The sequence below is a fragment of the Ambystoma mexicanum genome, chromosome 4q, assembly GCF_040938575.1.
Source record: "Ambystoma mexicanum isolate Mex_15411 chromosome 4q, UKY_AmexF1_1, whole genome shotgun sequence".
Lineage (NCBI taxonomy): Eukaryota > Metazoa > Chordata > Amphibia > Caudata > Ambystomatidae > Ambystoma > Ambystoma mexicanum.
This window is the reverse complement of record NC_090928.1, coordinates 20,557,642-20,576,019: the sequence shown is the minus strand read 5'-3', so window position 1 is coordinate 20,576,019 and position 18,378 is coordinate 20,557,642. Positions and strand designations below refer to the sequence as shown.

General features: G+C 49.8%; 1 protein-coding gene across 6 annotated transcripts in view; it reads right to left on the bottom strand.

Moving 5' to 3' along the window:
* Window positions 1–18,378, bottom strand: part of TARBP1 (TAR (HIV-1) RNA binding protein 1) — a 2,688,190-nt gene that overhangs the window by 1,815,585 nt on the left and 854,227 nt on the right. For all 6 annotated transcript variants that reach the window (XM_069607367.1, XM_069607363.1, XM_069607366.1 and 3 more), the window contains exon 8: window positions 17,124–17,220. In XM_069607367.1, coding sequence (XP_069463468.1) covers window positions 17,124–17,220 — 97 coding nt within the window. The remainder of the gene's footprint in view (window positions 1–17,123; window positions 17,221–18,378) is intronic.

Sequence of the window (18,378 nt, the reverse complement as noted above, 5' to 3'; positions counted from 1 at the left end):
TTTTAGGCTAATGGAAATGCTGGTACCAGTCTTTGGCTTTAGGAAAGGCTGGTTTCACTCCTGATTGGATAAACACTTTGCTAACTCTTGGCTTAGGAAATGCTTGCTTTCTAAAACTTGTAATGATAATCTTCAGACACTTACCTTTTATTGTTATATTGGTTTAACTGCTTTAGTATAGATTCAGAGATTACCCTTCATCTCAGAATCATTAAGCACATGCAATCATTCCTTTTTGTGTTTTCACCAAGATTAATGTTCAACGAGGAAGTTTGACCGAGTGTCTCACGCGAGTGAAAGAAATAATGTTCACTTATACACGAGTGCTACATTTTAAGTACTCCATTGTTTGGCACTGAACAGTCAGTCTCATATCGCTGTGACTGTTATGCGAGTGATTGCAATTGGATACTCCCGGGAGCGTTTGCGCAAGGGATCAGAATGCTTGGTAAGACTCCATGGCTTCTGTATGCCTTCCTTCTGTTTGGAACCACAGCCATAAAGACTTGTTGAAGGTGTCTTTGGGCCGGCCACGCCATTAAGGAGCACGTCTCTCCCCTGAAACGCACATTCTCACAGCACCTTCTGGCCACGGTCTCTGGCACACTTCCTGCTGCGCAATCTCTGCAATTAGGTTTGTATGGGGAAAAGCAGTTTTCCTTCAAGCCTTCCACTGCACAACCTCTGCACTTCAATGTTTGGGGGGGAAACGGGACCCTCGCAGGACATGCAGGTGAAATCTGCTGGATGAAAGTCCCGGCGTCCCTTCGGTTCTCCCACTTCTGCCTGGATTGCCAACACTGTCTCGTGAGGATAGCTCAGGAGCAACACGCTCGTCTTGGAAGCAAGACGATGCAGAGCAACACTGGTTCGATCGCCAGGTCCGTGATTAGAAACCTCTGGCTATTAAGCACGTTATAAATAACCCATTACAATTACACTGTGCTCTCTTACTGCTACTGCTTACATGCCAGCACAACTCTGTCTCCATCTAATGGCCTGCACCTAGGGGGATCTTTAAAGCCTCTCAGCTCCCTTCATGTGTGTGCTATCAAGCTTAATTGCCTCACCACTGCTGCAACACTGCTCTTCAGTCCTCTTCCTTGTCCCAGTACTTATGGGATTATGAGACTTGTAGTCCCAATCAGCAAAATTAGGTCTTGTCAATTTCTTAAGAGTAGATTAATTTCCCATAAAGGTATACAATGACAAATCGTCAGAATTCACTGGTAAAAAGGAAGGCAGTTTATTTAAGTCAATATTTATAAATTCCCTTTCACTGTAGAAAGGGGGATTTTTATCCCTATACATCTCAAATGGTCTTTTTTTCTGAGTTTTTTTATAGATATATTAGCTGTGCCCACATCCACAGGTTTAATATGTGCCATTAGAGACAATATGCCATTTCATGTTTTGGGAGCTTTAAAAGGTTCTCCCCTTTCAAGGATTAACACAGTGTCTCATCCCACAGGATCTACTTACCGTACTGTGCCTTGTCTCCTCTTAGGAGATCATCCCGCAGCACAACCACCCCAAAGGTCAGGAAGCATCTGCCTTTCCCTGGCCACCTTGGAGGAGACTTAATGCAGGGTTTTAATGATGATCCGCAGGTCTGGTTTGCAACAGGAGCCGTAACTCTTGATTCGGGTTATGAGCAAAGGAAATAAATTATGCCGCTGCTCTCAGGGCACAAGAAGGAATGCAGGAAAACCACCTTCAGTAACCATCACTGTAGCACAGTGATGCAGGGGTACCCAACTCTTGAGATCTGACGTAACCTTGTTTCTCGCGGCCCAAAGCAGCTATGATTTCCCCCACAATGGCCAAGGTTTGAGCAGGACAGTCCATTGTATGGCCCAGGGACACTTCTGAACAGGCTCTTTTGCAGGGCAACCAGGAGGCGTTGAGTGTAATTATTCCCACCATTCCAGAGGTTCTAAGCACCTTCGCTGGTCTTCGGAGATCGAGCGTAAAGCAGGGCTCTACCGGGACAGCAGCAGGGTGCTAACCTTCTTCAGCACGCCTCTGGGAAGTCCTTTGTTCTGCTCGGCTCTTCCGGATACTTGGCTCCGTCCACAGGTCGGTTCGGACCGGTTGCTGGTCTACATTTAGGACCCATCATACCTAAAAATCTGGCGAGTGCTTGCACCCGGTCAGCCAATGAGAAGATCTGCCCGACTCATGCACACCAGCAATGGTCCAATGAGGGATCACTGGGGTCTCCAAGCTCTCGTGCGCAGCAGACATCCTGGCACCAGCAGTGTGGATTGGCACAAGACTATCCCAGCCCACTTCCTGGGTACCCACACACATGACCTGCAGTAACCAGCACAAGAACAGCTTTCACTGGCAACAGGATACCCAAATAAGGAATTTCCGGATCGCGCAGACCAGGGGGAAGGCCAAAGGACCAAATGGCCAAAGGAACAGACAAAAGACCTGAAGCACGGTGTAATGCTCACCTGGTATCCATGGGGGCGCCACCCAGTCCGGACTGGATCACCCTTGGACCACTTCCCTTGGACCCTTCGTGTGGCTGAAGACCAGGTCTGAAACACAGGGGTTAAACTTTATCTTGATTGTCTCTTGAGGCCCGGGGCCCACCTCCCTTACGGACCCAAGAACCCCCTGGTGCTTTTCTCACCTTGCTTCTTGATGAGGCGCGCTCTCCGTCCTGCCACTCAGAGCAGGGGCGTGTTGGGGCTAGGCTTGTCGCTGCCTAGTTACTTCAATGGAGCGACTGTGCGGGGTCCAGACTCCGTTCTTCAGGTAAGTCTGTCTTGACTGTGTTCTTTGTTTTGTAATTGTCTCCTTCTCTCTTTCCTTTGATTTTAGGTGTGGATGCTGTCCTCGTGATGTCGCACAGTTTTGTGCATGAGATGGTAAGAAAGCGCGAAGCGCAGCGCTATATGCTTTTCTTGTTCTAACCTGTTTATTTTGTCTTTCTTGCAGGTTGCGATGCTGTTCCGGAATGCGCATGCCGAGAAGATGAAGATCGGTAAGTAGAGATGAGCGAACCACTTACTGGCACTCCGGGTTGGGCCCAGACCTTCTATGCAGATAAGAGAGGGTTTCTGAATGTGCAGAATAAACGCTTACTAAAGTTGTTTTCTCCGTTTCTTTTCCCAGGTAGAGGTTTTCTTGATGGGATGAGGTCCGCCGAGATGTTGACTGTTCAGGATCCTGGAGCGCAGTACAGGAGCTGCTCCCAGGAGGTAAGCGAACACTAATGATGTCTTCTCTTGTTCTTGCAGGAGATCAGGTCCGGCCTGCGATGAAGATGCTAGCTGACCACGGTGAACGTCACGCTGCCACAGGCAGAGCAAGGCGAAGCGTGTACTGGAGTCTGGGCGTAGCTTACATAGCCTGCAGGTATCCCAGGTTTCCCAGGGCCTGCCACACCCAAAATGCTAGACTGCATGGTTCAGTTCAGGAACTGAGCCATGTGGAAGCATCCATGTTGTTGCGCAATGCCCTTATGGGCCCAGATTACTGCTTTATCACATGAGCCTGGCGCCAAAGGCGCCAGGACTGACTCCAAGTGAGTCTGGGGGCAAATGTGAAGGCCCTCAAGGCCCTGATAGGGGTACTAGATGTAGCCCACCTGGCCTTGCAATCCAGGCCAAGGGCGGGGATCGTGACACATGGCCATGACGTACACTAGCCACAGTCATGAGTCAAACGTGGTAATCGCAGTACGACTCTGTAAAAATACAAAAAAAAGCTTCTGCTGCCACAAGTCTGTTCCTAGGCACACTGTAATATCACCCAAAAATCCTTACGGGATGACTATGGCCAGAAAACACAGGGACCCCATTGCACGTTACAGTAATGTACTTTGCACATTTATAAAATGTTACCAAAAGTGGCAACAAAGTCGAAAGACTAAGAGAAACAACGTTTCTCAGTACTAACTGCCTTAAGGACGTATCAGTTTCCCAGTAACAATGAGCGAAAGCCCAGTGGATTGCAGCTGAAGGCTGTGCTCCACTGCCAAAAGTCAGGTCAGTATACTGTAACAAAAGCAATAAAGTTTTTGGGGGGTTGGGGGTCCACAAATAGAGGGAAAGTTGCATTTTGAGAAACCTTTCCTAAAAACTGTTTTTTTTAGCCAAGATGCAATTTTTTGTATATTTATGTAAGAATGTATATATGTGTTTTACTATTTGTGTATGTGTGAAAAGTTTCTTAGAAAACTAAAACAGTGATAAAAAAAGGGGCAATGTCACTACATGGTAGCAATGTTTAAGGCAGGCAACATGCTGGAACAGGAGTTTGTTCATATATTGCATCCTTGCTGTTCCTTTAAGTTGAGGTATACTTCGCCTCTGCAGGTTTGGGAATAGAAATAAGTAAAATTAAGTAAAATAACTGAGTTTACTTGCAACATGGAAAAGCCAAAGGAAATGTGTCTTCAGGAAAGAAGCCTCAACTGGTCCTGGTGAGGAAACCACTGCTGAAACCTAGGAACAGTCTCGCAAATACTGCAAAGATGATAGAGCTTTGAATAAATATAGGTGCTATAGAGAAATAATCTAACCCTGCTACCGGATCTCTAAGAGACAGTGAAGTGTTCCTAGGATGGCCTCTGTGAAAAATAAGGAAAAAGGACTTTTTCGCTCCATGTAGCTCAACTGGATGTAGCGCATCGAAACATACATCACTCCATTAAGCTCAGATGGATGTAGCTCATCCAGGATGAAGGCGCTCCAGGGCTTCATCCCCATCATAAAAAAAAGCCTCAGTTCAGTTCTTGGGTGCATTGACAAAACAGTGATGCGACTAGAGGGCAAACCTGATTGTTCAAACATCTGAGATAGAGATACAGAATACCCAAGCAGTCTCAGTGGTAAAGATGAGTAAAGAATGAGGCAGTGATACAAGGAAACCAAGCCATGGATAGGAGAATGAAATACCTTGTAAATCTTGTGTACGATGAGCAAGTTCGATTAATTGGCTCCCCCTTAGGCACAGAAGGAAATGCCCAGTAACCATTTACTCCTCCTGGCTCCCAGAGATGTTAGGCGTAGAGACGGAAGAGGATACATTGACAAGGATTTATTGACAAGTGCTATAGAATTAAACACAGGATTAATAAAATAGGAATCTCAGAAGTGGGGCAAATGATCATTGTCAAACTATCTAAAGCCATATATAAAGAAAACCTTCTTAAAGCTGCTAAAGAAAAAAGGAACCTGGAATATCAACAGAAGAGGATTCTTCTATTTCCGAACTTGGGACCAACACCGAAAAGAGGAGACTTTTACCATGAAAAAGGATTGATCGCCCGAGGAGAAAAAGCGGGCATCGTGCACTCTGCAAAACTCAGGATCATGTGGAAGGTGAAAAAAATATATCTGTTTTTGGGATGGTGAGAAGGCTAAAGAACTTCTGAATGATATATAAATGGCATTTATAATGTGCCTGTACACAAGTGTTTCTAGGCACTACAAGAGAAGGGGGGGACAGAGGGAGGACAAAACAACTATCTTACTAGGCCTTGTATCATTCAGATAGCGCACGTGCAGGGAAGTGGATGGGCAGAAGTGCCAAACGGGCGTGGGGGGATGGAGAAGGAACAAGTTACTTACCTGTAACTGTTGTTCTCCAGCATGTGTCTGGCATGGATTCACATGATTCATGAGGCTGGGAATCTTCGGTAAAAGAAAAAACAGTTTCACTTTAGTTTATAAACTGTCTTTCTCCTATAAACCAATCACTAAGCTCTGGGTCATACTGCCCCAACCAATGACTGCCCTCTCCCCAAGCCCCTCCTCTGGCAGCCATCTTCAGATATGGTAGCATGTAAAGTGGCAGTATGATGAAGAAGAGGCGCAGAGGGGCAGGATGGAGGGTTTGTACGTGACTCCATGCCAGACCCATGCTGGAGAAGGGAGTAGTTTCTTACCTGTAACTCCCATTTCTCCAGCGTTGGTATCTTTCATATATCGACAGCATGAGAATCCTTGAAAGATCCAATGCTGGAGAACAACAGTTACAGGTAAGTAACTTGTTCCTTCTCCAGCATGGGGTCTGGCATGGATTCACATGCTCATGAATAAAGAATACATATCAGTACATACACAACCACAGGAGGTGACAAAGCTCAACAGAAGCAATTACTCTCACATCCTCACCAGGCTCACCTTCAAGCGAACAGGTTGCGTAGCACTACTTGGCAGACTCTGGACTCCTCCCTGGAATCCCTGTCGATGCAGTAGAATTTCGTGAAGGTGTGCCTAGACCTCCACGTAGCAGCCCTGCAGATGTCCAGCAGGGACACACCAGACAGGAACGCCGTTGTCGCAGCGATCGCTCTGGTGGAATGGGCTCTCGGACGGCTAGGCAACGGTCGGTTTGCCAACCAGTGACAATGAGTGATGCAGCTAGAGAGCCAACTGGAGATGGAAGCCTTGGACAAGGCCTTCCCATGGTTCACAGGACCAAAGTTCACAAAAAGCAGGGAAGTCTTCCGGAAACACTTAGTGCGGGCCACATAAAACTTCAGCGTTGGAGCCACATCCAACGAGTGCAAAGTCCTTTCAGCCAGCGACGAAGGCGTCGGAAAAAACACAGGCAACACCAAGGACTTGTTGAGATGAAATTCCGATGGAACCTTGGGCATGAAGGAGGGGTGCGTCCGCAGCACCACCCTAGTCTCCTGGAAAGTCAAATAAGGCCGCTTGCAGGACAGGGCCTGGATCTCACCTACTCTCCTGGCAGAGGTGATGGCCACGAGGAAAGCGGTCTTCCAAGACAGAAACTTAAGCAGAGCTTGAGGCATCGGCTCGAATGGGGGCACCCATGAGCCTAGTCAGTACCACGTTGAGTTCCCATGCCAGGACAGGAACCTTCACCGGGAGGAATGAATGGAACAGTCCTTTGATGAACTCCTTCACTAGACGGTGCAACCAAAGAGAAGACCGTCCGGGAGACCTGGTGTAGCGAGAGATAGCCACCAGATGCACCTTGATGGAGGCGTGCGCCAGACCGGACTTAGCCAATGACAACAAATACAGAAGGACTGGGGGGGGGGGGGGGGAGAGGAGGGGGGGGCGGTAACCCTCATAGGATTAATCTCCTGCGACCGTCACCAAGTCGCAAAAAGCTTCCATTTGTGTCCGTAACACTTCAGAGTCGATGACGCCATGGCGAGAACCTCCCTGCAGTCCGCAGGCAGCTCGTACCGACCGAACTCTAAAGCTGCAGGAGCCATGCCTTCAGGTTCAGCGATCCTGGGTCATGGTGCAGGATTGCACCTCCTTCCCTGGCGAGAAGATCCGCAACTACTGGCAGCTTGACTGGAGGGGACACTGACATGCTGAGAAGGTCCGGGTACCAGATCGGTCTCGGCCATGCTGGCGTGACGAGGATCATCCTGCACTGGAACCGTCTGAGTTGACTGATGACGCGTAGTAGCAGCGGCAACTGGAGGTGGGGGGGTTTGGGGGACACTTACAGAAACATGCCTTCCCAAAGGAAGGGGAATGCGTCTCCCATGCTCCCCGGCTGAGGAAACCTGCTGGCGAACCTCCGGCACTTGGTATTCGTCACCGTCACAAATATATCAGTCTGTGGACTGCCCCACTTGAGGAAGAGTTTGTCCACTTGATCCTGCCAAAGCTCCCACTCGTGGCAATAGCGCAGCTACCTGTTGGAGGGAATAGCTGATGGTGTTTTCTATTCCAGCCAGATGGAAAGGAATGAGGAACATCCCCTGGGCGATGGCCTGTGCCACAACTCCTGCACCTCTTCGGAGAGCGCCAGGGACCTGGTGCCCCCCTGCTTCTGTTTGTAAAACATTTTGGTGGTATTGTCCGTGAAGACCCTCACGACTTTGCCCTTGAGGGACGGAAGAAATGACTTGAGGGCCCAAAACATGGCCCGTAGTTCCAGGACATTGATGTGGAGCACCTTCTCCTCTGGCAGTCGCAGTCCTCTGGCATGGAGACATCCGGTGTGTGCTCCCCACCCTTCCAGGGAAGCGTCCGTCGTAACTGTCTTCTGGTATGGAGGACTCTGGAAGTCTGTGCCCCCGGCGATGTTGGAGCACACGCCCCACCACCTTATTGCTCGATGGAACTCCTCGTTGCGCACAATCATGTCTTTGAAACTTCCGGACACTTGGATCCAATGGGCGTCCAAGAACTCCTGGAGGGGCCGCATCCGCAATCTGCAGAGCCGGACCAGGTAGATGCATGATGCCATCATGCCAAGCAGCTACTTGCTCATCGTGGCGATCTTTAGTGCCAACAGCCGTTGCACTTTGCTCAAAATGCCCACTATTCTCTCCTCCGACAGAGCCGCCAGACAGGACACCGTGTTGAGCCTGTACCCCAGGAACAGAGCGTTCTGCGATGGAGTGAAGGAGGATTTTGCATAGTTCACCGAGAACCCCAGATCCGTCAGCAGCCAGACGGTCCTCTCTGTGTGGTCGACGGTGATGTCCTCCGACTCGGCCCGGATAAGCCAGTCGTCGATGGAAGGGTGCACATGAATTCCCTGTAGTCGTAGATAGGCCGCCACCGCAGCCAGGCACTTCGTAAAGACTTTGGGCACCGACTTCAGTCCGAAGGGAAGCGCCTTGAACTGGCAGTGCTTCCCTTGTACAACGAAGCGCAGGAACATGCGATGTTTCACGTGAATGGGGACGTGGATGTACGCGTCCTCCAGATCCAATGACGACAGTCTCCATCCTCCAGTTGGCCGAGCACATGCTGCAACATGACCATCCTGAATTTTTGGGACATAATGAACTTGAGTCGTCGTAGGTCGAGAATGGGCCTCCAGCCCCCGGTCTTCTTTCGTACCAGAAAGTATCTTGAGTAAACTCCCGAGCCCCGGCGTCGCTTTGGAACCAACTCTATCGCCCCTTTTCTTAACATGTCCCAAACTTCCAGCAGCAGCTGAGGAATGTGTTGTTCCTGCCGGGCCACTGGTGGTATTTGCGGACACTTTCGCTGAAACTCTAAAGTGTGTCTGTGGGCGAGAGCGCCCAGCACCTATCGATCGGTGGAGATGTTTTCCCAGGCGCTGACTAACTTCGCCAGCTGGCCTCCCACCGGGGTGCAGGGGTGGGGGCCCAACATCCTGGCAGTTTCAGTCATGCTTGGAGGCCACCTCTTAGCGACCCTTGTAGGCTTCCTGGGTCGTGGACGGGAGGGTTGGCGGTAAGAGGACGAACCAACGCCGAAACTCTTCGAAGACCCCCCCGACTTTCCTCCTGAATGACGAAAGGACGTACGGTGCTGTTGCAGCGTGCCCAAGGCACGGGCCATCTCCTTGTTGGTTTTGATGGCCTGAAAAGACTTGTCGACGGCCTTACCGAAAAGATTGTCTCAGTCGAATGGCATGTCCAGCATCCTCGCCTGGACATCTTGTCTGAAGTTTGTGGCCTTCAGCCAGCCACAATGACGGAGGCAAACCCTGTTACCTATCTGGTGGAACCCTGTGTCCACAATGTCCAGGACCACAGTGATGCCATGTTCCGATGCCACCTCGCCTTCCTGAAGAATCTCCATTGCCTCTACCCGCTTGTCCTCGGGGAGCAAGTCCAGGATCGGAGCCATCTTGTATCATGTCTCCCGGTCGTACCTGACCAGGATCACTAAGGCGTTGGCCACTTTGACCGTCGTCGCCGCCGAGTAAATGACCTTCCGTCCCACGCGTCCCTTGCAGTCCGGTAGACGATGACAGGTTGGACGATTTCTTCCTTGCCGAGGCCACCGAGTCCGGCGATGGTTGAGACCTCAGGCATTTGGGTGCAGACTCTGGCACCTGATAATTCTTCTCCAACCACTCCCTCTTCGCTGGGGCCGAGGATGGCGTTCTTCAGGAGCGCCAGCCCCTCATTCCAGATGTCGTCCAGGAGCGGTACCACCAGAATGGTCTTCCTCTCACGGCCTTGGTACAGGAAGGCTTCCTTTTTCTTCTCCTCCCGTGTGAGCTGAGAAAGTTCTGCGCATGGGCGATAATGGGGTGGAATGATCCCACTTCGTCCGGCGGAGAGGCCCTCAGTGGCAGAGAGTCCACCATCGTTGTCGGTGTCCATCATAGTCGTGTCTGTCCCAGTGTCCCTAGAGGGGGGAGGGCAGTGACGGTTGGAGTAGAGGCGTAGGATGTCTCATTTTCTTCAGCGGTGGTGCTCCCGGTGTCATCAGTAGGGATGGGATGGTCAGAAACATCTTACTCTCCGGGCAAATAAATATCTGTGCCCTGAAGCTCCTCCACGGCCCCCCGCCCCTTTCTTCAGGTCCGGAGTTGTCGGCTTCGGGCTGAGGTCCAGCATCCTCTTCTTCAGAGTCTTGGACCCTGGACCGGGTCAGCCCCCCCTCGCCTTCGAGAGGGCAGCAGCAACCATCTCGATGGAAGAGGACGTCTTGGCCAGGACCACCTGGGCCTTAGCTGAAAGGGCAGACAACTTGTCGTCCTCCGGTTTCTCATGCAGCTTACCCAGGGTAGCTGACTTTCTCTTCGACGAAGAGCTGGAGCGATGGCTGGAGATTGATGCTGACAGAGACGATGAACGTGCCATGACCGTCACGGGACCCGCTTGGACAGAGAACCCAGGCAGAAGTGGTTGGCCTTGTTTTGGGTCCCCATGGATGGAGCACCCTCAAAGGACTTAGAAGCCAGCTCTGGCTGGCTGGATCCGGATGAGGCATACCCTTGTGGACCACACAGAGTAGAGGCCTTAGCCTTGAGCCACGTCGCCAGCTGGACGGGTCAATCCTTCATCGTGCGATTAGAGAAGCCACGGCAGATCTCACAATCTTCTTGTGCGTTGGGTGTAGACAATACAGACACTGGGATGGCTTGTCCGTGAAAACATTCTGCAAATCGCAGCTGGTGCACAGCTTGAAGAGGGAAGCTCAGTCCTCCTTCTCCAACATGATCCGGCGTGGTGTAGGCCTGATGGGCTTCTCGAAAATTCCAAGAACAAACACTCAATGATTTCTACCCTTGAGGGGTGATGAGACGCCGAAAAACGGATCCCCATTAATCAGAGGATGAAACGATGCAGCACACGGGCTCGATTGACTGAAAATAGAGTTTTCCTACCAAAAAAGTGCAAAAAAACGAAGAAGCTCAAAGAGCAAAACGCAAGGACTCCAAACACTTGAGCGTGTGGTAAAAATCTGAAGATGGCTGCCAGAGGAGGGGCTTAGGGAGAGGGCGGTCATTGGCTGGGGCAGTAGGACCCAGAGCTCAGTGATTGGTTTATAGGAGATAGTTTATAAACTAAAGTGACACTGTTTTTTCTTTTACTGAGGATTCCCGGCCTGACGGGGAATATTCAAGAGCATGTGAATCCAGGCCAGACCCCATGCTAGTGAAGTGCAGGTAATCAAACGTGCAGCCAGCTAGTGGCTCAGTGCAGGTAAAGGAAAGTGCAGCCAACAGATCTGGACCACAAGTGCTGGGGGAGCCAAGAGGCAGTGCGAGGTGCAACTGGACATGTAGGTACCTTGGCCCAAGTTCAGAGGGTGACCAGTGTGTGAACCAGACGGGTCATCAGCATGGGAGAGGAAGAGAGAAAGCAGAAGCAAAGAGGAAGGTCTTGAGTTGCTTCCGGAACCGGGAGGTGGTTCTGCTCAGGTTTGAGAGAGGCAGGGAGGCTGTTCCAGAGGGAGGCCCCAGCCGACGAAAGATCTGCCCCCAACTCTCTGCTTGGAAAAGCGACTGACCCTCAGAGTTGGTGGTGGATGAGCGGAGAGCTCGAGAGGGGAGATTTAGGAAGAGCGTGCTGGAGGTAGTGCAGTCCCAGGCAGCCTTGTGGACTATGCAGAGGATCTTTAACTTGATCCTTGCCGCCACTTGGAGCTAGTGAATAAATGTCAGTACTGGAGAGATCCGATCCCCGGGCTTGAGGCCAAGGACAAGTCTCACAGTCCTGTTCTGGATAAGCTGTAGAGGACGGAGAGTAGAGGCAGGAAGATTTAGAAAGATGCCGTTGCATTAGTCCAGCCTAGAGAGAAACAGAGCTCTAGCGACAGTGAGCTTCTGGGGAAAAGTGAGGAACGGCAGAATACCTGTCACGCTCACCTGATTCCCACGGGGACGCTGGCCTGGTTTCGAGTGCTGATGCCTCTTCAATGGTGAAGCGCAGGGCTCTGAAGATTGATAGGACGGGCCCCTCTACTCTGGCTAAACTGGCTCGCAGGAATATCCTCCTGTACGTGAAAAGGGAGTATTACAATCTGGCGGAATAATGCTCGAGCCTCCCACTTCCTTCCAACCCTCCTCGATACCCTTCCACGATCCCCCGTGAAGTCTCACCTTAGGGTCTGAAAGGACGAGCTCTCCATCCTGCTTCTGACGCAGGGGCGCGTTGAACCCAGTTACTTCACTGGATTGAGGTTGGATGGGAGTTCAGGTAAGCTTGATTATACTGGTAAGGCGCTGTAAAAGTTCTGTTGCAAGTTCAAAAGTTCAAGCTTTAAATAATAATGTTCATTGTCTTTCTCAGGTGATGAATGAAGATTCCTTTGGAGACTTCTTGCAACAAAGCGCTAATGTTGATGTCTTTTCCCCATAGGGGCCGGGGTCCGGAAAATGCCTGGAAGCAGCAAGACCCGAAATGAAATGGGAATGACCCAACAGGTAAGTCTTAGAAGGAAACTGAGCTTTTCCTATTCCCTTCCTTCTCTCACCTTGTGTTCTTGTCTTTTTCTCTCTAGGCTCTGGGAAGTGGCTGCGGATCCGATTGATCGCTGCTGAAGATGGAGGCGCCCAAGAAAGGTGAGTGAAATGCAGCGCTGCAGCGATCAGAGCGAAATGCTTTTAAAAATGATGTCTTCCTTTTCAGGATCGTCGGTGAAATGTCTCTGTGATGCAGGTTTAGCAGGTAAGGCCTTCTTCCTCTCGAATTCTCTTCTTATCACCCTTTGCAGGTGTCCCAGGATGCTGACAGGCGTGGCTGAAGTCCAGAAGCAGGAGCAGACACGGTGAGCGTCCAGCTGCTAGGTGCAGAACAACGCGAAGCACGTGTGGCTGTTCGGGTGGGGTTTAAATAGCTTTGGAAGAAGTTCCAGGTATGTATCCTTCCACCGATCAGGTATGTATCCTTCCCCGACCACACCCAGGTGGAAAGTAGTCCCACAGGTAAAGTAGTCCCATTCAGGCATCAAGAGGTCCTGGATGTAGCAGCATGGTCTGCATCAGGTAAGTGCACATAAAAACACTTGAACACATGTCCAGCTTTATGAGCCTGGCGCCTAAGGCGCCAGGACTGGGGTCCAACATGAGCCTGGCGCCTAAGGCGCCAGGACTGCGTCCAAAGGGCCCCAGCTTGGGCCCGCTGGAACTTCCCTGGGGGGAATGATGCCTGCCTCTGGGGTTGCTGGGTCGGACCTGGCTCCTTGGAGGTAGGCATCATGACAATACCTCTGAGGAGGTGCAGCTCATAGTTCGACGTCTAAGAGACATCAGAGATGTGCGGAGAGAAGGAGAGGGAGGAGTCGAAGAGGACCCCAAGGTTCTTAGCCTCACAGGTAGGAGTAAGAAGCGGGCTCAGCGTGGGGGCGAGCGAGAGGAGAGAGAGAAAAGGAGGGAGCTGGTGTTCCGATGAGGAGGATCTCAGTCTTACTGGCATTTAGGCAGAGATCATTGGGGGCACACCACTCCTGGATTGCAGACAGACAGTCTGGAATGAGAGAAGGAGTAGAGGCGGCCGAGGGGAGCCTGAAAGAGCTGGGTGTCATCCACGTAACACTGAAAGCTGGAGCGGAGAGCAACGATGCAGTGAGTGAGAGGTGCCAGGTATTGGTTGAACAGCAAGAGAGAAAGGTTAGACCCCTGGGGAAAACCACAGGTAGAGATAGAAGAGAGGATGGACCCCAGCTGGACCTGGGAGAGTCGAACAATGAGGACAGCTAGGCCAGTGTCTGATCAGTGATACCCAGGCTATCACAGAGGCGTTTGAGCAGGTGTATCAAAAGCAGAAGAAAGATCGAGGAGAATGAGGACAGAAGGAAGGTTAGAATCAAAGTTAGAGAGCAGGTCTTTACGGATGTTCAGGAGAGCAATTTCTGTGCTTCTGGCTGCTCTGAAACTAGATTGGTGGTCATTGAGACAACCAACAGATTCAGTGTGAGGATTAAGCTGGGAGATGGCCAGCTTTTCCAAGAGTTTGTCCAGCAAAGGATTGATGGAGTTGGCGATAGTTAGCCAGAGAGGAAGGACCGGCAGAGGGCTTCTTAAGGAGGGGGTGCACAAGGGGGTGCTTAAGGGGCGAGGAGAAGGTTCGAGTGGCAAAAGAGTGATTGCAGAACTCGACCAGGGCTAGAGCAAGGGTGTCAATGTGGTCCTTGATGGTTTTGGAAGAACGGGGAAGAACCAGTTTTGACGAAACTTTCATAGATAGGACTTGTCTAGAAACGTTGTTGGGGGTGAACAAGGGAATGGAAGAGGAGGGAGGAGGAGGAGAGAAGGCCACAGACAGGCCAGGAGCGGAGGAGTAAGAGGAAGAGAAGGTGCACAGGGTGTCCAGAGTTTTAGTAATGAAATAAGAAGGCTGTACAGAGGGGCTGGGAGGGAACATGAGATGTAGAGACGGCAGCAGGGTTGGCCAGCTCCTTACAGATTTTGAAGAGTTCGGCCGAGTTGTTAAATGCTGCAGAGACGCGGGCTTGGATGTGTGCTCTCTTCTTGGCGAGGACAGAGTCTGTACTGCCTTTGGAGCAGGCGGCCGGCCAGTTTGTCAGAGGGTGCACCTGTAGCCCTCTGCTTCCTCTCAGCCACCCTGCACTTGCATTTGAGGGTGACGAGGTTGGTATTGTACCAAGAGTTGCACTTGGATATGGGCTTTAAGCAGATCCTCATGACAGGGGCAAGTACATCAAAAGTGTCAGAGATAGAAAGATGGAGGTTAGAAAGGGCTATGTCAGGATGCAAGTCAGCCAAAGGTGAAGGAGGAGAGAAAGTAGCGGCGAAAGCCTCAACTGACAGACGCTTCATGGGTCAGATGACCAAGAAGGTAGGTGGCAGTGCTAGAGTCGGCTTGGCCGGAGGGATAGAGAGAGAAAGATGGGAGGAAAGAACAAAGTAATAATTCATGGAGAAAGGAGTGGTGAGAAGGTTAGAGAGGGGGAGGTCTGAGGAGATCAGAAAATCCAAAGTGTGCCCTCAGAGTGAGTCAGGCCAAAGGAAAGATTAGAGAAAGAGAGAGAGAGAGTCACAGAGGTTGTGAAAGAGTCCTGCAGAAGGACAATAATCATCCAAGTGGATGTTAAGGTCTCTGAGGAGAGGTTGAGAGGTAGAGGCGAGGAGGAGAGGTCTGCCCACTCAGAGGACAGAGCTGGCCGGGAATCACATCTCGGTCAGAACGAGTACATTTAGATTGAGTTCTTCAAGGAGACGGCAGATGTCAGAGGAGTGTTTGACCGCTGAGCGAGAGTTAAGAGTAGCAATGTGGAGCAGGTTGCCCCCTTTGAAAGACTTCCGTGGAGAGGTCCAGGTCAGAGGTACGCCCTGCAGAAGTGTTGGAGGCGCCCAAGGAGGAGGAAGGAGGCAAGGGCTAGGTAACCAATGAAGAGGAGGTGGGTGACAAAGGGATGGCGGAGGAAAGAGGCAACAGTGTGGCTGGAGAAGCAGCAGAAACAGCCGTAGAGGTGGCAGAGGATGGAGGGAAGAGAAGGGACAGCAGGAGAAGAAAGGAAGTTGATACAGTGCAGGAAGAATCCATCAAAGAGAAGGAGGTTGGCCCGAGGGGCTTGGACCAAGATGGTGCCATTTAGGTAAACATTAATGATGGTCTTGGAGGAGTGGAAGGGGACCAGGAGGGCCTAGCATCGGGTGCCACCATTAATGGGTAAAGAGGGAAAAGGAGAGAGAACAGAGACCATATGTGGGTTCCATATGCTTGGAGACAGAACGACAAAGAGGATGTCGGTAAGGGTCTGTCTGGAGGAAGCACTGGTGTATCAGCGATAGGGAGTCCTGGGTTGGAGACCAGGATATCCCTTTTGAACGTCTTCCTGCCAGACTTAGTGAGGATAGGCTAGTCGATAGAAAAGCAGTTAGAGAAGATACGAGAGACGAAAGCAACATAGAGGGTGCAGAGGGGAGAGCCGGGGGGGAGTGGAGAATGGAAGGGGGGCTAGGGAGCAAGCAGGCAATGGGGATACTAGGGTGGGGGACACACAAGGAGGGGGGCAAACAGAGGAGAGAACAATGACAGAAAATCAGATGCACTATATAGACAAGTCAGTTGCCAACGGAACCTAGAAGCAAAGAATGGACACAGCAGGGACGCAGGCACTACAATGTGAGAAAAACAGTTGATAACAAGAAATGCCAAGCAACAGAAAAATCAAACAAGGGACCTAGAGGAAAAGAATGAACACAGCAGGGATGCAGGCAATAACAACCATGGATAACAAAACGCCAAGAAACAGAACAATCAACCAGGGAACCTAGAAGAAAATAGGCACAGCAGGAATGCAGGCAATGCAAAATTAGCCAACAACCGTGTATAACAAAACCTCTGAAAGAATACACAATAGGTCAGGGGATGTCACTAGGGAAGGGGGCAAGGAAAAGGGGAGGGGGGCTGGGAAGGGGAGGGAGAGGGCTCGCATGGAATGCAGGGGGCATGCGGGCGAGTGGAGAGAGACCTGCCTAGAGTTGCGAGAGGGCACAATACTAGAACATATCTGACTGCAGAGGAAGGTAGAAGTTGAAATGGGAAGCGATTTTAATGTTAACAAGTGGTATATTGATTACATGCTTTCGCGTTTTACTTTTTGCAGTGAATATGCTTTCATAAACGGGTTACTCAGACCTCGTTCAGCAGGGTCAAGGGTACAAGAAGGATACATGGGATGGGTAGATGGGCTTCCTTTTCGCATAGGTGTGCTAGCTTTATGCAGAGTTTAAAGAAGCAACTGTGATGGGGCTTAGATTTCGATCCTCACCCCCTGATAGTTACATGGAGGACATCCAGGAGGCCCTCTGATCGTTTATGTTTCATTTATGTATATGAAGCGTGATGGGCCATATTGCAAGTGCAGCTCATGTAATGTAATATCAAAAACAATCAATAAAAATACATTAAAGAAATATGATTAAAAAAATGCATTGGACAAGCATCAGGAAGTTCTTAAATAATGACAATAACTTACTACATCCATCAAATTCATAGCTGCTTGAAGAAGGAAGCACTGAGCAGCTCCGCGCAATAGAATTTCATGTGTGCTCATTGTACACTGCAGGACTTTCCTGAAAGTAATTAACAACCATAGTTGGGTGAAATCTTGATACGTAATTTGTTAATCATTATACATTTTATGGTGCCAGCACCCTGAAAAAGTTATATACATTAAAATAGTCCAACAGTTGTTTTAATATGTGTATTAGTGACTACAAACAAAGAAAGCAAAATATGTATGTATATGGTTACTGTGTTAGTTCAAAACTATCAAGTCCTTTTGGATTGCATACGCAAACCAGTCTCTTTTCCAAATATTAAATGTGAAAATGCAGCATACACCTGTAGCATTTGCAAAATTCTTAGAACTACTAGGAACCAGGATTGGTCAATTGGGGGTTAGGGCACAGCTCAGCCTGTGGCAAACACTGACGTTTGGTACAATGCCGTACAACTACAATACAATATTATTCCAGACACAGTACTCGCTACGTCACATGAGTGGTTTGTGTCAAACCGTATATCATCCCTTAAAGTTTACAGGTCTATTTAATTGAAATCAAATATAGAAAAAGGTCTTCCTTAATCATTTAGCTAAAATGTTTTTTTTTTGGAATGCATGTTTTAGAGAGGACTTTCTGCAGAAATGATGAGCTCCGTTTTTATACATCTTTAGGATTCACTTGCTGGTCACAGAAGCTGCGTTTTAACCGGTTTATTATTCACTTCATCAGATGGTTTAGTGAATGCACACCAAGAAGGATATTAGTCTAAAGACCAAACTTAAAAAAAAGAAAATGTATTTATTGGTAGTTCATGTTCACACATCTCATGGCAGTTGATTCCACTGCATAAAATGTAATATGAGGGGGTTGCCCAAAAAAGTAACACCACACATAAGTCATACACCTCTCAAAAGCTGCTTCCACTCGCCCCTGGCAGAAAGTTCATTATATAAAAGTGATCATATCGGATATTACCCAAGTCTACGCCGCCTGTTATGTCCCCTCAAACTCTGCGTAGTCCCAGTCGGACTAGAAGTGCAAAACACACCTGCAGGCAAGCCTACACGCATAGGTAACATCACACGTCACCACACGTGCAAATAAAGAGGCTCACTTCCGCGCTTGAGTGGGCCGATCTCCAGCTAGACAAAACCCAACTTGGTCTGTCTCACTCTGTACAGCGATGGGAGACGAGCACACCTCCTTTCTATCTACAGTTTCAAG